This window comes from Zerene cesonia, chromosome 9 (assembly GCF_012273895.1).
Source record: "Zerene cesonia ecotype Mississippi chromosome 9, Zerene_cesonia_1.1, whole genome shotgun sequence".
Classification (NCBI taxonomy): Eukaryota; Metazoa; Arthropoda; class Insecta; order Lepidoptera; family Pieridae; genus Zerene; species Zerene cesonia.
Genome location: NC_052110.1, coordinates 3121270 through 3147383, shown reverse-complemented (window position 1 = coordinate 3147383; position 26114 = coordinate 3121270). Strand labels below are relative to the sequence as shown.

Here is a 26114-nt window from a genome sequence, read left to right as displayed (position 1 = left end):
AAGTAATAAATGTTATTTGCAGTTAACAATTTTCTTTTTTCTTTATTACAATATTTATGGCAAGACTAGGTAGATAGGAGGCTAGAGAGTGATATTTTATTTAATTTCCTTTGTCCACGCTCGTACTCGTGGGTAACAGCTATCTATACCTGATTTAAAATGAAGCCAATCAATTAATGTCACATAGATAACATTGACAGGATAACCACTCAAGAAAAAAAACATGAAAACAATAATTGCTTATTGCTCATACATCTAGTAAATATATACATCATATTTACAAGGTTTTCCCTTCCTATAAATACGCATTAATTCGAATACTAACGTAAGCTTAAGTGATAACAATCAATGAATCATTCATGTAAGCTTTTTTGTTGGCTCCAATTAGTCATGGTGACCTTGAATTGATGAGAAGGAAGTGTGCCTTTTTACGGAGCATTGCATCATTAAATAGTTATTGTAATTATAAGTGGCACGTGACTTAAGATTTCATATTTATTATGCATTAGAAAATTATTATATTTGGTTTAAATATCTTCGAAAAGTCCTCAGGATCAAAGGGTTGAAATTTTGTATTAATGCGATTTATTTCGGAGTTTTTGTTCCTTATATTATAATGAAACCCTAAAAAGATTTACCGTTATTAAATTCTTGAGCTTACTAGTTGAAAACGTACAAGATAAAGTGATTAAGTGTCCGTAATAACTATTACAATATCTTACCTACATAAGCTTAAGTAATAAATATTGATCTAATATTTACTTCAGTAAATATTCAATACCACACTCGGTAATGTTTTTATATTCTTAACTGTCTAAAGACAAACTTTTCTAATACTGATTGATATATTTAACAAACAGCAACAGTTATTAAATGTCTGATTGCCAATATTATTAATTTTAAGCAAACAGGATCTTAATAAGCATAAATATATTATATACATAAACGAACATTGATAAAAAGTGTAATTGAAGCTTCCTTTTGTAATCGGTATTGTATAACTCCTTTTGTTAAACAGACAATTTGTTTGTTAATACAAATATAATAGATTACAATCAGCCTCGTAGCAAAGTAACCAAATTAGATTTACGTCTAGTTCCGTGAATATGTTTTGTAGTTGATTAGTGTTTATAGTCCTGTTGTTTTTAATGGTTATGAAAATTTCCATGTTCTTGGTTCCATGAGTTTTGAATGGAGCCAATGCACTTTTTATTTGTTTTTTGGGTCATAGATTTTTTTAATAGTCAATATGGAGATTATTTTTAGTCAATGGTGATATTGGATTTGCCTAATGGCCAAATGTGACAATAAGTTTCCATTGGAATGGCTATGAAGACCTAATTGCGCAATGTGCGAAAAAAAATCAAGGTACAACCATACCTTTTATGTTAGAGACGAGCAATTCATATCCCTTATACAAGATACATCGTAAATAATCATGTTAGATTGCATACAACCTATTTGATACATACATACATACTGATGCAAAAAAATGCACTGAGCATTAATTTATTCATTGTCAAGAGAGCATTTAAAGAAAACTAAATCGAAAGAGATTTTTTTATTGAAGCGCTATAATGCAAGATTCATATTTATATATCCTCATATGTCTAATTAACATCTGAAACAATTAACAAAAATCTGAGTAACTCCTAGTATAGTATTATGTTATCTATGGTAAAACGAATAAATCTCAAATAAAAAGAGTAGACTCTCTACACTAAGTTATTACTAAAAAAATGGTTAATCCTAGCTTCTGTATTAAAATGAATAATTCCACTCAAGTACATCCTCATAAAAACCTTCATCAAGTCATGGTTTAACCATAAGATCGAAATCTCGTCCACTAATTATTGTAATAAATATTAAATACGTGTCAAGGGCTTTAATATACGCACGTTTGCCAATTAATAACAAATTTTTTAACTTTTACTTTTATCACATACGTTAATATAATTTTTTAAAAGCGATTAATAATGTATAGGCCTAAGGATTTCTATTCAAGACAAATGAGAACTTAATGCTACACATTAAAGATCAAATTCGTGTAGACCGACGTACAAGTAAACACTTTAAATGATTGACATTGGCATCAGGCTTTGCTTTTCTAAGCATTAATTTTAACCGCAAAATAACTAGTTTTTTTCTTTGACAGGAATAAGAGATAAAGGTCAACATTAATTCTGATTTATTACTTGGAATATAAAGAATATGAAAGTTGAATTATAATGTCTAAGGATAATATCCTGCTATGTTTTTTATAATTCGTTTTATCGATTTCTAGCATTCACAATGGTTCTATGTATTAACAATTTAAGGCCTTAACAAAATCATCCTATTTAGATATGTTTGTGAACATAATTATATAGTAAAAGATAAGCCCGTCGCCTTGAGCTTTTACGAGGCTATCAAACAGGTAAAAATATGATAAATTCCAACGACACTTATTAAAAACAAGTTATTTGTTATTTAAATACTTTCAGCGATACCAAACATTGTAAAACAAGTCGGCAGAGTTAATCTTCTAACGCATCATTTACACCTTCAGTGTTACACATATATCATCACATCGCTTCAATAACTCGAATAAAGCTGATTTAATGTGATCGCGGATATTGGAGCAATGTATTTATTATGAACTATTCCTTCGTGGGAATGTATCGTTTAAATTCGCTCTCAAGCCTAGGGTTACCAGATGTAACTGAAATGTCCCGAAAGGCGACCGATGAAACTAAGGAGACGAAAGTTAGGTAAGTCGTTAAAAAGAATATACAGATATTATTATTAAAAATAATTAATATATCAAGTGAAAACTAAATACTAAATAATTCTAAGTAAATACTACTAATATGTATTATTGATATAAAAAAATCGTTGATAGAATTTCACATATATAATAAAACACAATTCTGTCTATATATTTCCTTTATTTTGTGTAAAATACCACAATGGTTTCAAAATTCTGCCATGTTCCAAAATCACCCAATTTAGAGCAAGCTTTGAGGTCTGGTAAATGGTAACCCTACACCAAACAGCAATGTTTTATAGCGTTACAGGTGTAGATAAACTTATTTTATGCTGCCTTATCTCTTTGGATATCATCCTAACTATTATTTAAGATAGCTCTCCCACACGATCTGTACATAAAGCTATATGAGGTTAATGTAACAAAATTTCTTGTTATACTACTATAGTACTTATTGGCTCGTGTTTTTTGGTGTTTAATATAAAAATATTGTCTCATTTGAAGACCAAATAATCATTAAAAAATAAAATGTACCTTAACCTGTTTTTTAGTTTATAAAATCCGATAGATGTACAGTTATAAGCTACTTAAAAGTTATAATTAAGAATGTATTGCTCATTAATACATCGCGCTATGTGTGGATATACTAATTTCAAAATGTACTTTTTATATTTGCGACAACGTCGTAGCGATTTAAATATAATACAACGCTTTTTACCTCAACCTACAAAACTACAAAACTCATACCCTAGTTTACATGCCTACATCGTATCACATAAATATTACATAACACGACAGTCATATAAAATCGATGCTAATTTATTTGCACTACAAGCATTGTCAATTCAGGAAAATAAAAATCGTTATAAATAACGCAATCGGATACATAAATCGATACGGAGTTGATAAATGTACCAACAATTATATTTGAAACGGTGGGAGAGCGGCTAGCACCTTATTTTCCATGTCACAAGGTTAGAACTATAAATAAGCGTGGACAGTAAACGATATTGTTAGGAATATGCAATGAAATGAATAATTAATACCATCGTCGAAGGCTTGAATCTATATCGCAAATGGATGTTTAATTGTGTTCTAAATATACAGGGATAGGTAGATAATAAGAATCTGAATTGGAAAATCTAATACGTTTAGTATTTTATAGATTCGATCAATTTAGCTTGTTTGTTAGTGGTTGATGAGTGGTAATATAATGGATGAATCTGCATGATAATTATTTTTGAAGTTGGTTTTACTTTACTTCAGTTTAAATGATTATTTCCTTTGCTTTTTTAAACAAGTTATTGTTATAAAAATACTAGCAACCCAAAAAGCTCATTGTCTTTACTTGTTCACAAAGAAGACAACAAATTTTAAAACGGTCATAGAGCTTATCAATAAATCTTATTTATTATTAGAAACAGATACACTGATAAGCTAGCGTCGTAAACTTTCCTTTGCAATTATATTACTTACATTAAGTATAAATAAAAACAAATTAGAATCATTTCATTGAATTATTCCGCAATTTTGAGACGTCATATTTTGAGAGGAGTTGGGAAAAATAAGTACTATTTAAAATAAGGTTTTAGTCTTGAATTGTATAAAAGAAAAGCAAACAACAAATGTAATATGTTTTCAAGTTTAGTGATATTAACAAAAGGCAATAGATTCCTATATCTTATAAGTGGGTACTATCGATACCTCACACTTCACAGAAGACGGACATAACAAAGCTAAGTGCGAACGGGGCTTCAAAGGTTTGTAACACATATACAAAACATTAGATTCGATTATATCAAAGTTATCTACCATCTCATTAATAGCATCTCGAAACAAAAAGCATTGAAAGGAAATGTATCAATCAATTAGAACGGATTAGTGATTGATGCATCAATAAGTTTTATCCATTAAGATGCGCAAGAGTCAATTTGTGCGTTAAATGTACGTTTGAGTGATGTTTTGAAAGTTACTGAAATGTTTCGATTTAATTTGTGAAGCGATAGTGAATTAGTTTAAGTAGGATGTGTATCGTGAGAAGGATGCTTTTGTTGTGGAGTTTTTGACCTTGGTTTTATAAGGTGGTAATCAACATTATAAAAGAGGTTATATATTTTTCCTAGTAAAACATTTTTATAGTTATCTGTTGTTATAACGACTTTTCTATTAGTAACAACTTATTTAATCAATTTGACTAAATTTTGTTATCATCGTCTTATGTTTGCTTAAAAATTAAGCAAAGTAGATGGAGGACCCATTAGACTCGATTTTGACCCCCTAAATTGGATCACATTATGTTCAACTTCGTATTTATATCTTATTATCCTGCCAAGGATCGCCGGGATTTAATAATTTCGTTACGTATATTCTTTATACGATTATGTACGACAAATTAGTTGATTCTATCTTTAAATGTGTTTTAATTGTGTTTTTACTTTTACAAAATGAATAAACTGGTGATAATGGAAAATTTAGTGATGTCATACAAAATTCGTTTTTGTTGCCATAATTGCGAAACAAGCATAAGTGAAGTTCCGCGTCCCCTAGTGGGGTATGGGGCAGATGATATATCTATATCTATTTGTGGACAAGTAAGTTAGCAGCCTTCTATGACCGAGACATTTTTTGTGCGTCCCCACCGGGAGTCGAACCCAGGGACCCCTCAGTTCCACGCTCACGTGTTCACCATTGCACCAAGGAGACGGTCGCGAAACAAACATACTGACGACCAAAATGCAAGTATTAAGGTTTTATTTTGATATCCAATAGAGAGATAGCACGAAATATTTCGTTCAGTATTATTTAGGAATGCTTCGGTGAAATAGTTCAGCTTTTTACTTTTTACCCAACTTACTGTAACAGCAAGTCATTCTCAGCCTAATATAAATAGCTAGCATTAAACCTTCTTAGGATTGCTCACCACTAGAGACTATACGATCTATTTATTATTACGAAAAAAACCTAAGAATCGTATAAATATGCGTTGAGTTGCTTTTCTATTCTGCCAAACTCAATCTCTCTTTTAAAACGTCATATAGGTAGTGGATTAGTGTTTATCATTCACCATGATTGAAATAATTTCAGAAGTATATGTTAAAAACACAATTTCATTCCATAGCCACGTACGTCTACGTTAACCGTCGTTTTAGTCGTGTTTAAATGCCTTTATCTATGGTCATATTAAAATACCATCTCTTCACATATTTAGCTACAAATAAGAACCACTAGTATATCTAAATTTAAGTCAAACAACTTTATAGTAAAATGTGACACATTTTTTTTCTTTTTTTTATGTCATAGCGGGCAGCTGAGCTGGTGGTTCGCCTGATGGTAAGCGATCACCACCGCCCATAAACATTCGCAAAGGTAGTACCTCTGTGAATGCGCTGCCCGCTTTTATGGGGTAAGGGAAAAGGAAAGGATTAACGACTAGAAAAAAGGAATGGACTAGGACGGGTGAGGAAAAGGAAACGGGCCTCCGGCTCCCCTACTCACCGTACGAAACACAGTGGCATGCCACTATTTCACGCCGGTTTTCTGTGGGGGTGTGGTACTTCCCCGGTGCGAGCTGGCCCAATTCGTGCCGAAGCGTGCTCGACTCCCACAATAAAAAAAAAATATATTATATTCAAAGATTAGCTGTCGGTGGTGGCAAGGTCTACGCGTAATGGTCATATGAGCATTACGTTATTTTGAACGATTTGAACAAAAAAGGTAAAGACAATGAGTTATGCGAGGAACGTAGGAACCGTCCGACTAATATTTAAACTCGTCAAGATTTACTTGACACGTAATAGAATGCGGGAGAATTAGTTAATGTGTGAATTGGTGAACTCATGAGTAGAATTGTCGAGATTCTTGCGGATACTAAGAAGAGATTAAATAATATACAGTGGTAAAATAATATAAATGAGTTTTCTGATAAACTGTGTGAATAAAATGTTTGTGTTATAACTAGATTTATATATTAAACTAAATCAAAGATATATATCTTACAGTGCTTTTAGTAAGCTAACCTGTCAATAAAACGTTTCGAACACTTTACAGCGAGCGTGGTCACGGGGAGACTGATAATATAATAAAGGAATATCTCGAATTTTCAAAAGTGCAAAACTTTTCCTAAATTATATCATACAGATATAAATTATTACACCAAAACCACATTTTCCCAGGAAAAGCATTTACATGCCACATTCAGGTTTTCCCTTAGACATACGCCTAAAATATACATCTCTGTGGACACTATCGATATAAAAAACAAATACATACATGTTACAACACATTTTGATATACATTTATCACTTGCTACGTCATCAGATCAATATTAGTATGACTACGGAGCGTAATTGTTAGCGCATTTAGCGCTATAATGAAACTATGTACATAAGACCGACGAAAATGTAAAATTATTAGAATATCTACAATACCTACTAGTGTAACTGTTTTCCATATGATATGGTGGAAGAGTTTGAGGAAAATCCCTACCTTTTATGAAGACTAACCTAGAACATTATACGTAGATGATATATTCAACATATGTATTCAAATTAGCTTCTCAGCTAAACATGATATAACATAGTATTATGTTATCTGTTATATAACTATACATATACATTACTTTCTGTACTCTTATCTTATGTTATGTTACCATTATATGCATGCATACGGACACCACACAAATAATACTCAAGATATATTTATGGCCTGTAAAAATTAAGTAAAATTTGGATTTGACATTTAGAGGAAAAATATCTTATACCTTTCAGTAACAAGTAAATATTATGCATATATATTAACTAGATGTGTTGTATGAAACTAATAAATACAAATTCTTTGTTAGTTTAAGTCATTTCCATAACTGAAGTATGATGCGGATTAATGCATTGGATTTATTTTCCATTATCCATAGACATCTTGTGCAGAAAATCACACTAGTAAATTGTTTTATATTACATACTAAACGAAAATATGATCATCTGAAACAAAAGTTAATCTCTATCTATAATAAACATATATCACCCACTCCTTGGTGCTATGGACTCAACTTCCTAAACTATTAATAAATTATCTTGCTTATAAGAAATTTTGTTAGCATCGTTTATTTTGTATTAAATATAAAGAAGTCCCATTGGAATCATCATTTATTTAAAATAATATCAAACTCAGAAGATGAAGAAATTCATAGCAATGGACGTATATCATTTCTTCAAAATTTATTCCACTGTCTGAGCCTATATCGCAGTTATACTAAAGATACAAACACATACTATGCCTATACGTAAGGTTATGATATTACATATTCCACCTATGACGTATGTTGAACCAGTACCTATGACTTCGATCCCCAAACAGTATAATGACACGATTCAAATTATCATAGTGAGTGTCTAAAAACAAAATCCTTGAAAATCGTCATAGACGCTAATTAAATATCATATTCCAGGACTTCCTAACGGTGAAACAGTGGTTTTGGTCACGAGAATCTCATATGACACATCGCAGTAATAGTGTCAAGTAGATTCGTCACGTGCTTCGTTTGTTGATGCAGTGATGGAATGGCGTTGAACAAAGCAGAAGGCGTTAAAAGAACCAAAAAGATATAGTTTCTATTATAATATAGCAAAATTTAGTAACCAATTGGAAAAGTAAGGGAATATAACAAGAATGAAAAGAAGGATAAATTACGGATAGACGATCCTAAGTCGGGAAGTGGGAAGGGGTGAGCTTCTAATGGTAGAAAACTGTTTGACATACATCTTGGCCACTTTATCTTTGTTTGTATTTTTTGTTGGAAATCTTAAAACCATTTTTTTTTCCTTATAAGCTTGCTCTCACCCATCCTCACACAGCGCCTGGTAAGGCATTGGTGGGTACACCAATGGGGAATTGGATTGAATTGAAGATTGAATTGAATTCTCAGAGGTATGACCTTCTGCGAATGTTTATGGGCGGTGGTGATCGTTTACCACCAGGCGAACCACCAGCTCAGTTGCCCGCTATAACATAAAAAAAAAATCACCAACCAATCCAACCCAGTCTCCCCAAGTTCATGAAACAACAAACCTCGTAAACATGTTGGCTAGGCGGTGAGTGCGACAGTGGCACGCTCTGTATGGCGTCCCCCCGCGCGCCTCTCCTTGTCATCATTAACGCCGCGGACCCCACGCACCGCCACCCCGACGCACCTGCAATCATGAAAAGAACTTTATCGCACTATAACTTGATTTCAGAAAATTAGATATAAAAATACTTTAATATTTATACATAGCACGCTTGGTCGCTTATGAGCTATTTCTTCCAATCAAAAAAAAAAACTAAAAATCGTCAGCGGGACTCAATTAACATGAGGAATTGAACGAAGTTCTCGCCAAATCTTTTTTAGAAAATACTTTAAATTAAGTAAAATAAAGGTAAACATTTTTTGTCAATCGTAATAATTACGATTTAAATATTTAATTATTAAATTCTTCTCGCAATTCTAGTTTCTCAGCAATCATAAATACTAGTTTAAGTCCTTAAAAAAAATCGAGTTTTTTCTTGCTTAATAAAATAAATCGAACTGCCTTTCTCTCACGTAAGATTATAAACGCACATTTATAATCTTACGTTAGATGTGAAGATGTGGAAGGGAATTAAATTAAATCTCACTAAATCTTACTAGTTATAGTAGTGTTTTGTGTATGTTTATTTTACTTGTGAACAAAAATGCATTTTTCACATATTAATTTAACTTACATATATTTCCATCGAGCCTCATATTCTCAAACTAAAATTGTTTTTCATTAATACTGTACTGTCCACGTATCTTAACGAGTCGAATTAGCTGAAATTTTGAATATACGTTTGGTTTGGATGGTAATTACAAGCTACTTTCGTAATTCTTTACTTCAGTTGTATCCCAAATATGTAGGTAACAAATATCTAAATGAATGCAAAATACCTATTTTTTACATATAATAAGTATGTTACTTCATAACTAACTCTAAATTTAAAACACAACACAGCACCCAAATAAAATAGATTATCCCAGTATACGAGTATGTATAATTCATAGGTACTGTTTATGACCCACCGTCATTTTATTTTATATTTTTTACATCTAATACGATCTAAAATTTGAGTTGAAATTAATATAAACCTGTATTATTGAAAGAAATGTGTATATTGCTCATTGTTAACATTCAAGTTTAAGGAACAGAAAGTTCATATATATGCACCTTTATCATTTAAATTGGCGTTAACAATGAAAATGTAGATGAAAGCCATCAGCGATATATAAAGAGGGAGTTGTGATCAGGTACAATCATTTACTAATCAAAACTATATTATATTGTTTTGATTAGTAAATGATTGTACCTGATTGTACCTGATTATATAGGGTATAGGGAACCCATTTTTGAGAATCACAAGATTCTCAACAAAATGAAAAATTATACATTGTAGCATAAAACAAAATATTTAAATTAAATTACATTTTAAATTGTTTACAAAAAATCTAAAATAACAGCGTTGATTCAGATACATAAATTAAAAACATACATCATAAAATTGATAAGCCCAAATATTTGCATATTATCCACGTTATCTAGCACTTCATCTTTAGGTATAACGCCAAAAGAGGAAAGCTAAATATGGGTCTCAGAATATATGTAACCAAAAATGGTATGCTAATAATTTAGATTGTAATTACCGTATCGCCAATCAGCACACCAGAAAAAAAGCACCAAAAACGGCAATGGGTGGGGCTCCAGTATACTACTAAGAACTGAGGAATGTCTTCATAAGTGCTAACAAGACTATCCTTTTACGGTTACCAAATCATAAAACAGTAGGTAGTAATAAATAATGAATACGTGTGAATTCTTTTTGGCGTCATGTTTGAGTGTCATAACTTTGTGTGGTTACATTTGTGATTTGTAAAACATATAAAATTATTATTGCAAAATTATAGTGCATAGTGTAAAACTACAAATGAATAATTTAAGTATCATTTGTGCGTAAAAATAATATTTAATATTCTTAGTATTTTAAGTTAATTCTGCCTGTTGATTGCCAGGGAAAGTGGAGTCGTATTCATTTACGATTATATAATATTTTCAAAAAACAAAATAACACAATACACATAACAGGCTCAATTAAAAACAAAAAAAAAACTACTTGTATTTTTAGTTATCTCTGATGATAATATAAGTATTTTAAAATACACTAAAACATATTGAATATTAGGCGCCATGTCATAAAGACCGTCCTTATAATTTAAACAGTTATCAATAACACGTCAGAATGTAAATTAGAAATATCCACAGTTTGCGCAAATATCGCGAAATATCAAAGAAACGTTTAAATTTACAAATTGAATCACGCTAACTAGTAAATAAATAAAAATAAGTGTGTTCATTATATTTGAATACTAAAATGATATCAGTGTCGCGACATAGGTTGTTTTCAACGATTGATTAAATATTTTTCTTAAATATGTATCCTGGTTCTTAAGAGGTATAAAAATATGCGAATAATAATAACTTTTTGGCAGAATAAATATAAAATAAATATTAGAGAATATTTACATTACTTACTTACGTATATTTAACATTGCCTCCTCGTGATATCACAAACATAGCCGGAAACATTTTTAGTTTTGAAGTACGCAAATGCGACACTTATTTTTAACACGTGGAGGTCAGTGAACTTACTCTCAGTTTAGTCCATTAAATTTTATATATTTTTGACCTTGTTAGCGTTTCTTAGAGGAAGCATTTTTTTTTGTTAAGTACGGTAAGTAGACGCTTAAGTACGTTACGCTTTATGGGGTTGCCACCCTTGTCAAGTATTTTTTTAAGTATAGTTAAAAATTGCTTCCTCTAAAAATAGGAACCTCAATGTAACTTTTCTAGTCCATTGAAATAAATAATGAATATGTTCACAAAATAACTCTATTTTTGTAAAACAAGTGATTATCTATTTAAGTAATAACGTATCATTGTTTACTGAGTACTATTAATGTCATATAATATTAAAGGATTATATTAATTAAACTTTCCTCTTATCGCTAAATCTCCGAGATTATTATCATATTATAATAGGCTGATTGACAACAATGTAATCCTACATACCTACCACCTACGAGTATAACCTTTAACCATCGACTAGCTGAGAATGTAGCCAATTATATGCCTTATTATCTAGGTATATGAAGCAAAATTACGTGGCCGCATTCACTAAGCATTTATATTTACCACAACACAAATTATGGTTTTCAACGGGTCAATAATTTTCGTCCAAAGGGCTTATATTTAGACCGATTACGTCCACTTTGGACCGGTGATTGGACACATTTTGGTGTGTAATTTTTGTGCTATTATTTGTCAAAACGCATGTACGTTTAGTGAAAGCCTCGTTTAGCTTGATGAATTGATGGATAAACTGTTCATGAATTTGTAATTATACGAATTGTGTTGTAAATTATATGGGCTTATGGTTTCATAAATTTTATGATAACACTTACGTTATAGGTCCTTGTTAGGTATATGCTATGCGGATAATTGAATTACTTTAAATTGCTGATTTACGTAAGCTGTCAAATTTCAAATATCTACTCAAAATGTCAAATACGGTTAGCCCAAATGGGTGTTTTTGAAATAGAAATTTAGTTTAATAGTGAGAAAAAAGTCTAAATTCCTTTTCACTGTACTATGCATATTTTATGTATTTAAACATGCTTGTGTTAACTTCAACAATCTCATCATCATCATCATCATCAGCCATATATGTTCCCACTGCTGGGACACAGGCCTCCTATGAGGGTTCAGGCCATAATCCACCACGCTGGCCAAGTGCGGGTTGGCAGATGTCACATTTCGTCGAACTTTTAGTTCTTGGACATGCCGGTTTCCTCACGATGTTTTCCTTCACCGTTTTAAGCAGTGGTGATGTTATCCACATGTGCAGATAAATTGAAAAATCAATTTATTTCCTTCACGCTCGCCCCGGTCTCGAACCTCGACTTATCGATTTTTGAAGTCCGAGGTTCTCACCACTGAGCCACCACTGCTTCAACAATCTGTTAAATGATAAAAAATTACAGTCGCAGAAAATGTGTTAAGATTCTCAAATGTCATAAACATTCCAGGGATTGCAATGTATCTTTTGTTCAAAAATCTTAAGAAAATTTCCCATAGCAATATCCCTAACAAAAAAAAAAACGAAGTAGTACTAAAGAAACAATATGAGAAACTACAGAAAATACTGAATCCTAGCCACTTACAAATCGAATAAAACACCAATATTGTATTATGGCGATCTTGCCTTCTTTTCCAGCCTGAGCGATAAGAGCGAGATGGAGCGATTGGTTGAAATGTCGTAGGTCATTAGGTTCGTACCATGTAAGGTTTGCAATATGCCAATATGGAAGCAACCGTGACTTTTATAGGTAGTTAGCTCGAAGTTTGAACAATAGATTTAACTTGAATGCGTCGATGACCCGGGCTATATGGTCCTAGATGACTCCGATAAGACAAGCAAGTGGTGAAATTAATTGTGCGATTATTTCAAGTTATTGAATCGTTGAATTCTATGCAAATTGTTGTGTTTATGGCAACGAAGATTGGTGCTTACGTCTATGGTAATTAATGGAATGTCTATGGGGCGCTAATTGCTTGTTTCTCTGTTTAACTTATGATGGGTGAAAGCTAACCCTACTACCTGCTACCGGGCTAGTGACTAATAAATAAACAATAAAACTTCCTTAACTTTCCTTTCATTTATACGTATACCTCATTAATTGCTCATTAAATAATAAGTGACGACGTACGATCTAAGGCACTTACGAAATATCGCTTCACGTATGAGATGTATCATTTTAACCGCCATTATCAAAGAATACAGATTCACAAATCGTAGCGTGTTTTTCCAAACTTCATAACATTGTCCCAAACAGCTGGCACAAGAATTAATAACCGTGCCGAAAACACAAGTTTGTCATACGGAGCTCATCTAAAAGATTTAAATTATGATAAGACGCTGCATTAGTTCTGCTAGAGCATAATCATCGTGTTTATGTACGAAACGGAGCGTTCAATGGATACGGTAAATGTTTTACAATCGGGACGTGTTTTTATTGGATTGAGGTGAGTATTGCTGGATATGAAGATATAGAAGATTTATAAGAAATGATGATGTGCTTATCATAAGATATCCATTATGTCGAAGCAAGTTCATATGTTTACGTATGTGTGCATACAAGTTAACAATGTCCAATATACAACACATATACCATATAAATATATTGCATATTACATAAAAGTACTAACAGCAATGAAATATTAATGCCGCATCCAAACTTTTCTCCCCTACCTATTCGTGATTGCATTCAAAGTTGGGTTGATGTAGCGTACCTCATTCCATCTTCAAAATAAGCTATTCTTGATAAGCATTGTCTTTAAATCTTTTTTTTATATTCGTCGAAATTTGAACCTTATTTCTAGTAATAATATGTGTGATATTGGCATTTTGTATGTTTTGGATGATTAAATGAAATAACCCGGTTTTGGATATGTCTCGATCCTTCTCGATCCACATAAAAAAGTTACTAATAAATATTATGTTCAATTGCTATAATATTTTTGTTTGAGCTGAATAAATTGCATTATTATTATGAATGCATCTTTACTTTTCACCACTCTCACACTATTAATAGGTTATTGGCTCTATTCTTGATAAAATTCTAACATTTTATTATTTACTGTGCTGTTTTATAATACATTATAAATTAATTAAAAAGTAATATATGAATGGGTTTTTAACACAAAAAATTTGCAAGCTTCTAACTAATATTAAACAAAAAAACGGGGTATTGTCTAATGTATGACCTATTCATAAAAATTGCATTTGATAAATTTCTTTATCGCTTACAGCGATGGATCTAAAACGGTGCACAGACTCAATAATGTGAATTTTAAAATATTTATTTTAATGGGAAATGGTTGACGCCAATCGGACGATGCGTCTCCAATTTAACTCTTATATCAGATTCACAAGCCCTGACTAACAACACACAATAAATACGCCATAAAGCCACGGTCAATAAGGAGTACCTAAGGAAGTCGTATACACATTAACAGATCCTTTTAAAACACCCAAACTCTCGTTAAACAAAGACCACCTGCGGCTGCGCACGCTAAGAGACGGTGTTAATGAAAACCCTGTCCCTTGGGCGCGCTAATGTGTGGAAAAATGTAAATATTGATTTGTTTAAAGCATGTAAATTAGTACTCATTCGTATTTAGGTACTCTGAATAAATAAGGTTTTTATGCGATGTAACTAGCCAGGCTTCGATATCACCCGCCAAGCATCCTCAGTGAAAAAGCATTAGATTATTTTTCTTTGATAAGTATATTACAACATAGTAGATTTTACTTCAAATCTTTTAAACGAAACAATGATGTATAATCAAATGAAACAAACTTTCGCTTAGTTATTTGATTGGGGTTGTGATAAAGTTTCAATACATCTAAAAATTATGTAATAATACTGTCAAAAAGAAGGATATATACTAGTATTTCTATGTAAGATTCATTTAGTCCTTTATTAAATCACTCTTTCATGAAGTTCAATGTAATTTCTACGTCAATTTTTCAATCTAAAAAAATCCACAGGTTTCTAGTCAAAGATAAATAAATCCTTTTGATTTTATTGATTTATACGATACTATCAAATTACATCTCATATCTGATCATTTATCTTGATCTTCCCAAAATTAACAGCACAACATAGAGGATGATAAAAGAATAAGCTTTTAGTACTAAACTAACCTTTTTCCCCCAATGTCAAACAACAATAGACAAGGTCACTCAAGAAACACTCAACCCATATTCCAATAAGACATTAAACCTACCGCCCTCTACAACTTGACTATAATAACAACATTAATGTCAATCGAAAGTGAGGAATAACGTAATGCGTTTTATGATCATTAGTTACCATATAACATCTGCTGATGTAACACCATTAATCCTAATTGACAAGCAGAACGATGCAAAATAACAAATACCTTAAATATTTTCCTTGTAACATAAATCTAGGTACTGCTATTATATATTACTAAAGGCAAGTTTACGTCAGGCCCTTTAATAGTAGTATATCTATAGCTGTGAGTAGTTTTTTAAATCATTAAAGTAGTTATTGCAATTATACATTCATAAATTTAATTTATTTTTCTACCGTGAACATATGTCATGTATTGTAAAAGCATAGAACAATAATATATCTTGCAATAGGGATGCCTTTTATAAAACTGTACCGAGTGTCGGTGTAAATTTAGTGTTCCCTGTTTCTATGTGCGTTTTACATACTTACCATCACTTCATATTACAGAACAAAGTTCTCCACGTCTGTGAGTCTGTGTGCTTATCGCGGGCACAAAAACTACTGATTTTCATTCTGTTTTCACTAATAAATAAATATAAAAAAAAAAATAATAAGGATTGTGTTACTGTATCATTAGAAAAGTATTAAACTACGCGGTCGGAGCCGCGGGCGGAAAGGTAATATAGATGATATAAAAACAAAAAAATTCAACAAGATTAGTACTTTTAAAAAACAGACGTGATTTTATATTTCACTAGCTGTTCGACCCGATTTTGCCCGTGGTACATACCTAGCCTACGTCACTCAGTGAAGTTGCACTTTTCTAATGATGAAAGGATATTTGAAATAGGTCCAAAGCTTTTTACAAACATACAAAAAAAAAGTTTCCTCTTTATAATATTAGTGTAGATTGTAGGTGTTAGATATTGTTTAAACATTCTTTTTATATTGTTTCTCACATGCTTACTTATATCTGTATCATAATGTCTTCAAGAGATATAAACATACGAATAAGTAGGTATCTTCGGTGGAACCTCGTTTAGGTATTTCTACATCAATTGAAACATAAATAATAGTAAAAAATCAATTAAATAATTCTCTTCAACAATATAATGACATATCATTGATTTATATCTGCATTAAGAATTAATTACACATGCATTTAGTCAATTAGTCATAATAGCATTTAAGCAACGAACGAGATGAGTAACTTGACCCGGAATCGAATCCTGGACGTGTATTTCCCATGCACCTATTTATGATGATGATGTAATGGTTTTCAAACCGACCTCTTGTACTTATTTAATTATGTATGTACTCGATTATAATCTACGATTCATTTAAATAGGTTTCTATTTATTAAGCTATAATTTTATAGTCGCATAAAATATTTGTATGGAATTTCATTATCGTTTTTATCTCATTCGTATTTTAAACGTAATAATTTTTATGTGCAATTTACGTTTGAGCTATCATAAAAACCTGTCATTGACATGTCACTCAAGATTAAAAAAAAACTGAATTCATCTCAGTATATTTTATTAGAATGTCAACAATTATTTATTCTCTATATGGTAAAGGTAACACCGTAGAGTATAATCCTATTCAATGCGTAATTGTATCGAATATAAATGAAGAATAAACTGTTTAATTATAAAATTCTGATGTCAGAGAAATAAGTTGTACGTACGTAATTATTTCTAAAATAGCTACTGACGATACACGTCTTATTGTGATGCATCGGGAAAGAAATCACATGGATGCAAAGTTAAACACTAAAAGAAAAAAGTATTTAAGCGAGATGCGACCGCGTACGCCAAGATCTCGGTCAGGCGGGAGCCGACTTCTTTTGTTTCCAACCTCGAATCAGCCAGTATTTCGAATCTAGATTCTGTTTATTTCTTTTTCCTCTTTTCCTTTACCTTTTTCTTTATTGTCTCTGTGCGGACACGGCCTTTAAGCAAAAAAAAAAACCCCGGTGGCTTATGGCTCCCCATTGATATGCGACGTTCGAATTGAAATTTAAATATTTGCTTGCGGTTACGGACGGACTTCATCGAGTATTCTCTTTTTGAAATCGCTGCGTTGCCATCTTAATATTTACTATGTTAAAATGTTGCAGATTCCGATCTTCAAAATGCAAATGTTTACATATTTTCCATCTATTATCTGTGGTACGAGATTAGTGGCTGGCGTTTTAGCGTGTCTAATTTATGAGAGATATATCTTGGTGAAAATGAAGCTTGATAAATTGAGTACGAAACTTGTTTTAAAATAGCAAGTAAGAGTATTTAGACCAAAGAAATTTAATTGAGTTTCACGGAACCGGGGTCACAGGGCGATATCGGTGATTTGTAACTGTTCTGCTATGGTGATGACTGGTTTTTAAATAGATTTAAAATATGTTTGAGACAGCTAATCAAAATATACAATAGTAAGTTGTATGTTTTCTAACAGACATTGACTTGTATAATTACGTTAGATTAATAAACGCAATATAATAGAATAAATAAACATGATCGTTTAGCATAATGCAATTAGCCTCTGCACTGCACATAGTTTGTTGTAGAAGTAAACTGAAACAAGCATTTCATGTAGCGCTTACGTATATTTTTGTACTTATCAATTTGCTATCAAAGTCATTAACCTTTAAATAAACGCAACTTAGTTTACAATGGGTACATACTGTTTCGTGTTAATTTCCAATATCCTTAAAATGTGCTATTTGCAAGTAATGATTAACATAGATACAGCTACGAAATGTAGATTTTCTTTTGATAAGGTTAGTCAGAATGTAGACAGTATGAATGATTTTTTTCCATTTAATAACAATGGTCATTCACATGATATTATGTTTTATTTCTGAGGGTTGAATGCATGAATGAAGATGAATCAGTATCTATGCTTCCACTGTGTAAGGTAATTCATTAATATTTAGCTAACTTGTATATGGGGTGGAACACTTAATTGAACAAAATGTGGGATCTAAAGTGAGAGAGGAGAGAAGAGATGAAAAGTTAAGGATCTATCTGGTTATACAATTGAACGGGAAAAGTAGACTTTTGATTTTTTGTGTTTTCGAAGTCTATTATACTAAATTTACATACTTAGTTAATGAGACTTCAGACTACCCATAGATGGTGGGCGATGTTTGAATGACTTTTAATATAACAACATATCACCCTATAACCTAGAGTGGTAATATGAGATTTTGCAAATAATTAGAAGCAAGAATAATGCTTACTTTAATGTTCCTTACAAACATTTCATAAACCTTACTATATATTTAAAACACGGCTTACATAATACAATGCATGTTGATGAATATTTTTTGTTTAAAAATTATTTATAAAACTACAGATAAAACAAAATTCAATCCATCATTGTTATACTTGGGCTGTGATTTATACATTTCAATTTATCACAGCTGATTTGCCTGTTCTTTATTTGCATGCGTACATAATGAATTAATAGATATAAACGGAAAGTTAACTGGTTTTAGACATATATAATACACAGTTTTTACAAAAGAAATGCGTAATATTTTGTATGAATTTTGGAGTTTCCTTAGTAGTAATGATCTTGTATTGAACAATGTTTCTACATAAACTTTAATTCTTTCATCGGAACGGTAATGTTTTCTTAAGTAAATAAGTAAATGATTCAGTGATAACGTTGCTTCTCTTATATGAAGTGAGAAAATATATGTAAATAAGATATAATTGCACTATTCATTACGTTCCATTTTTGAGTAATCTAGCAAGACAAACAAACCTAAAATCTAATAAATTTGCTTAAAAACATTGATGAAAAGTACGAACGTCAGTTAAAATGAAATCCACACATTAAAAACCATAACAGATAAAGTGTATTGCATTGTTTTAAAAACTTTCTGATTCGAGCATCGCTATATATGTGATAGTAAATACGTTCGTCGTACATATACATAAAAGTACCCCTTATTCGATCTTATTAAATTGTAGAATGGGGACCAAAGATTATCGCAAATTATTTTCCAAACATTCATTCGCGTAATATTTATAAGACCATGCTTCATATGTTAAGCTCATTCATAAAACAGTAGGTACTAACGTAATCTAAATATTAAGTCACAAAAAATGTAATGCGTCATTCACTTGACCTATTGGTAGGTATTGCACAAAAACTCATAATAACCATACAATAGATCATCTTTGTAGTCTGTATATTGGATTATTGACGCTTTTTCTATAAGCTAAAGCTGTGATTATCGTTGGAATCTCATCTTTATGTTATGCAGGAAATTTATAATTCTTAAACTTTAATAATAAATCTAATTTAGATTATTCGCTAGACAATAGGCATTAGATCTATCTTGGTACAATTTACAACATAGTAAAATTGAGGTGCTCTACAATTAATAAAGTGTATGAGTTTAAACCCGGTGTGTTTAAATTTAATTCTTTCCTTTATATATATGGAGATATACGGCAAATTTAAACATCGTCTTTTTCACTTTTATTTTATTTTAATGTAGGTATTTTGGTTTCACAGAGCTTATAAAATTTTTCTAACTTCAATATCACATGGTGTACAATAAGTGAAGTACATATAGTGAATAATTTTTTAATTCTATTTAATAAAATAAAAGTTGGACGTTTAAATTTCAACAATAAATTCTCAAATAGACAACAAATTCATTTCATAGTCAAAACTTACCGCGAAAGCTCTATCGGCTTAAAAATCCCTCGTAATAAATACTTAAAAAAAAAAAAACAATCAACAGTTATCACCTACAGTTCACACATATAACAAGTCAAAATTCACGCCCTTGTAAGCACTAAACTAACTAAACAAAATTAATCAGACCTTACTGAATGTTTAGCACTGAATTTGGAACACTATATTATCGTAAATTGTCACTTTGTAACACTACACTACAACTTCTTTATATAAGTTTGTATTTTATCCGTCCAAACTCTTTAGCAAAAATAAGAAAAAAAAAACTCAATCGCGTTCCATTTTTAAATGTTTTGACAGATCGGATTCGGGAGTGTGGCGCGCGGTCTTGTCAGTATGGCGCGCATGCGCGTGTGAGCGTGTGGTGCGCACGGACATCGGCGCTGCACTGGGTTCGCGCGCTTTTCGTCTCACCTTCTATCTCTATGAGATATTCTCACGAAAGGACTCGCATCTTGGGATGAGCTCAACACTAGTTTTGTTTTAATTTTGACATTTAGAACGGATCCTTTTTGTTTGTTATGAACGGGACTGCGGCTTGCAGGCTGACAAAATATTTTTTATTTACAGATTAACTGTACCTAATCTCTCTGCTAAAAGCTTTTGCATTCACTGACTTGCGTTACATGACACGTTTTCTATGATGTGATATACGATAATTCAGAAAAATAATTCTTTAGGTTAGTACCAAGTTCTTCCTAGGTGCATCTTTGAATTACTAAAATTACCTAACTTTACACACGTCCGAGACTTTTGTTAAATCTCATCTTATAATTACACTTAATTCAATTAAATTTGAGTCAATATACTCAATGCAGCATAAAATAAACAATCTTTCAGATATTCAAACTTACAGCACGTACACTGTAGCACGATCGAGGCACGTAATTGAATTACAAGAAAACCAACTTTTTATACACCTTTACAAGAAATAAAACTATGAACCATAACAAATCGTCACTGAAGCTCGGCTTAACCATTTCGAGTAGGAAAGACTTCAACGATACCATATCTGTAGATACAATTACTGTAATAATTAAAAAATAAATCGTATCCCAACTATGAATTCATAAATGTATATTAATTAGTACCTCTTATGCTATTTTTTAATATAAAAGTTGTGTGATAAACTCAACACAGAATAAAATTTGAAGTGGAGATAGACAGAATTGCTCCATTTTCTACACTTCTATTTTTTTCCAATTTTGATTTCTCCAGTGTCTGTGGTATCTAGTAAATATATTAAATATCAAGGTCTACAAAAAACAAAACTTGTTTGTTGTTTTCTGATTTCATTTCTAATTGTTTATTCAGATTTGATTATTTATAACAGTTATAGTTAAAATTATGGTCTTTTAAAGTCTACAACTTAAAAGTGAACAGAGTATATTTGATAATTATAGCTATCAATTATAGTGTATCAATTATAGCAGCAATAGTATCTTACTATACCAAAAACTATTTGAGTCGCTGATATTTTAACGTAATTTTGTGAGTAATTCTTTAAAAATATCAGCGTTGACGTATGCCACGTATATAAATGTCTTGTTGTTATAAAAAAGGTCAATAGTAGTTGAAAAATTTAGAATAATATGAAAAGAAAATGAATACAAGATAGCATGAATATGAGTAGGTGAATTTATTTAAAACTTTACAACTTCGCAGCGCATGTAGGCATGTCTCACAAAAATGTATTATGGCTTTCCATAGCTTACGTGTAATTTTGTTGAAAATAAATAAGAATTACTTAACACATAAAATAATGTCCTGAGTAATCAAACGTATTTGATAGATATAAAAGGATCAAAATATTGTGATCATACATTTTTAGCTGTTTTCTTCATCTAAAAATATTACTTATTCACTGATAATAAATTGATAATAATGTTTACAAACATTGGTGATATCAATTTTAAAATTTATAAAATTTTGAAAAAAAAAAATTATGTGCATGTTACCTGCATTATTACAACTTCGGTATTAAGTTATTTTTTTAATTAATTAAGCATATTTTTTATGATAATGAGCAACTTATCGCTTATTTTATATTTAGACGCAATACATGTACTTAGTATGGTAAACGTTTTCCTTGCAATCATTATGCCGGTTCACACAATGCATAAAACTAGCTATTATTATTACTGATAAGTGATAATTCTGTTACGTCATGGCATCTAAACCTAGAAAAATGTATGAGCAGGACAACAAAACACACTCAGTTCACGCTGGGTTTATCGCTTCCTCTTCAAATAGAACAGTCGCCACGCACTACTGCGAACGACTGCCCACTGCAGCACACAGACAAAATAAATGCTATCTCCTTCACTCGTTAGCCACTCATTGAGGTATGAGAAGGATGGAACACAATTTGATGCATTTACGCGGCAAAACTCTACTAACAAATTTAAGGTTATTTGTAAGTTTTTATAAATTAAGATCAACTTTGTAAGTCGTTGACCCAAAGTTCCGGTAGCAAAAGGTTGCAGAAAACATTTTTTGTAAGTTATAAACGGTTTTAACACTGCTTTTTCTAAGCGTTTAGAATATTTCAATTCTGGGAACCTTGTTTACAATTAACTGAGCAATTCCCGGAATAATGATGTTGTACTTTATAATAGTCTCCGTAAAAAGTGTATTAAATTATATATTTATTAGGCGAATAACTGTTGTTTATATATCTCATTTTAATCTTGCATTAGGCGTTTACAGTTTCTCATAATTAAACATCGATGTGTTAGCATGCAAAATGATATTTAAGTTGTAATAAGAAGGAAAAAAGTTTAGTTACATATCTTTAATGAAATCTACAATAACAGTATAATAACTGTAATAATATGGAGTAGAGTTTAATATAATTATATAAAAGTAATTAATCTATTTGAGATAAGTATCAACAAAGATTTGTTTTGAACTTTTAGTGCTTATTCAAACAGTATTTTCAATTACTTAGAGATGCACTTATTGAGGCTGTCTATTTAAAACTTCTAATTACAGTTATTAATTATTAGGTATATTTTATAAATACCTTCCAATGTGAATAGATAGTTATATTGTTATTAATTAATTATTCAAGGAAGATTTTTTTTTATGCCGTATATATAGTTTGAATTTTTTTTTATTTTGAATTCGTCAATACTTACCAATGGGACATGGGATATAGGTTAAATTAATGAGTATTGGGAAGTGAATCTTAAGAAGTCTAAACAATTCGTAAGCCCTATCTACCGATATACGTCAATAGCGTACACTTAAGATAGCATTATCAAATTTCAAAGAGATTTAAATGAATCCATAAACTCTTTCTCACACACATACTCACACACAATCTCTGCAATCCTGAAAATAGAACTCAAACTCAATACATTTTTATGCCTGATCCCTATATAAATGATATAAATAATAAAATATTTATAAATGCGTACGGTAAATTTCCCAGCTGAGATGGCAGAAAACCTCAACAATTTTTTTAGAGTTTCAATAAACGTTTTATATAATACTAGAGGTTTCCACCAGCTGTATCGCCTGAATAGTGCTACTTGTACTTATTATTCTGAGGTAGTGCGAAGTTAAAGAGAAAATAATAGAGAAAGCTGGGGTTTTTCATCGAATAGTACAGGGTTTCTCCAAAGCGTATTCGTTTTCCTTTTGTTAAGCAGTAATATTGTGTGAGATACAAAGCAATCTAGACATAAGTAAGACAAATGTTTTAGAAGATTGCGCTCTTATTCCGACTAATCTAGAAACACTAAGAAATATCTGTATATAGCGTGTTGTTGTATTTACTTGCTGGAATAGGAAATATTGATATTTAAAGGATTTTTTTTTTGGAAACGTGTAATGTCTGAAATTGGAACATTTCCATGCGAAAAATGTTTCTTTAATTTGTAACTTGCTTCCGCCCTCGGCTTTGCTCGCGTGAAATTAGGATATTTACAAATGATTTCATTATCTGAAAGGTGCATTTAATCGGGATAAGGGTAAAGTATCTTACCACCAATATCAGCTCATACCCTGTCAGTACACGAAAATTCATTGACACAAAAACACTATCACAATAATAATATTAGTGTGATACTCCACACTAATGAAACTTTTAAATCTTCAATTTCATAAGTAAGATTATAAAAAATACACATCTCATCATATTGAGATGAAGAGTTTATTTATAAGCACTGATCTGAAAAATGACAAGATGGGTCCTGTAATTAAGATCAGTGCTTTGACGTGCTTTGTCATTCGTATCAAAATTTCTTTCACTGTTTAATATGTACATGATGCCTGCGTGATATAGAAATGTTTTAAATTTACAAAGGTAGATAACTTTTGTAAATCTGAAACATTCTGCAGTTAAGTAAAGCACCTATCATATAATAATCAAGATTACATGCAGTTAAGCCAGATGGTATACTGCCAATCGCTAACAATAAGTAACTACAAAAAATCCACGTATATTTTAATAACTGGTAAGTAATAAAGAAAACTGTATATTTATTATTTACATTATATACAAAACACACTGTACACAATGACCATCGCACTTACAAGGGTCATCTAGCATTGCAGTGACCCACGTTTCTCACGCTCGTCGCTATGGCAACCGATACCCATATCCACCGATATTGAGCGTAATTTGTAGGTTTGTACTGATCTAATGCTACGAGATACCTTCAATAGCATAATTTTGATTTGTATACAGAGTTTAAATCCAAATACTTTTACAAAAATAGAATACATGATTAACAAACAGTTCAATGACCTATTAAGACGTTTTAGAAGCTATTTTCAAATTAAGTACATGCTATAGTCGCTTAAATAAAAATTGATCGATGCGTCAATTATATAAGAGTTTAAAAACAATTTTGATTCTATTTGAACAAAAACTATGATCACTCAAAGACACGTTACACTCCAGTTATGTTCACTTCGTTCGACAAATAATATCAAACAACAATGATAACAAGAGCAATTCACATCGTAAAGAAAATAATACCATTCCCGAACTCAATTAGGACAAGTAAAAACGATCCAACCATTTGCCCATGAAATTTATTAAGTAGTTCGCTGTAAAAACGCATAACTAACCGTCGTTCGAGTGTGACTGCGCGTTTGAAAAGCCTTACGTGCCTTTGACACTTTTATCAAGTAGAAGATTTGTTTCAGGAGTAATCTATGGTGGTGAGACAATGGTTTCAGAAACTCAAAGATTCTGTGTAACCAATCATTATAATACTACCATTATAATATACTATAAGTAGGAGTATTTTTAATATTTTCTTCTTATTATTATGTATTCTTTATTGTTAAATATGATATATAAACACAAAGAAAACAAACAAGCAAGAAACAAGCAACAAGCAAAAACTGTAACGGAGAAAATGTACAATTGCGGCCTTATGGCTCAAAGCAAATTCTGCCAGGCTACCTTTACGTAAAGGACAACACTTACCAATGCTTAATTGACATGATTTGTAACTCTCGCTTTTAGGAAGTTTTTCAGATATATTTTTCCCTTTCATTAACTTTGCTTCAAATATTTTATTATTTATCTTAATGTAATAATGTTATAGTTCGTAATAAAATTATATTTTACATGGTTTAGCTAAGAACGATTATAATTATAAAATAAGGCATTTTTTACACATCGTATAAATAAGTGGTTATTTTTTTTACCTTACCTAATATGTAGTTAAAGTTTTAAACATGCAAATGAAGAATTTAATTCAAATATATAGTTAATATTTAACAAAGTAGACCCAAGCAGCTAACAAAAATTCCTTAAATAGC

At 31.1% G+C, this 26114-nt stretch overlaps 1 protein-coding gene across 1 annotated transcript in view; it reads right to left on the bottom strand.

Annotated features, from left to right (window-relative positions):
• Positions 1 to 20706, bottom strand: part of LOC119829150 (neuronal PAS domain-containing protein 4B-like) — a 50698-nt gene extending 29992 nt beyond the window's left edge. Inside the window, exons 1-2 of the mRNA XM_038351552.1 lie at positions 20310 to 20706; positions 8810 to 8931 (exon numbers count right to left, since the gene is read on the bottom strand). Coding sequence (XP_038207480.1) covers positions 8810 to 8820 — 11 coding nt within the window. The 5' untranslated portion in view covers positions 8821 to 8931; positions 20310 to 20706. The remainder of the gene's footprint in view (positions 1 to 8809; positions 8932 to 20309) is intronic.
• Positions 20707 to 26114: the final 5408 nt, after the last annotated feature.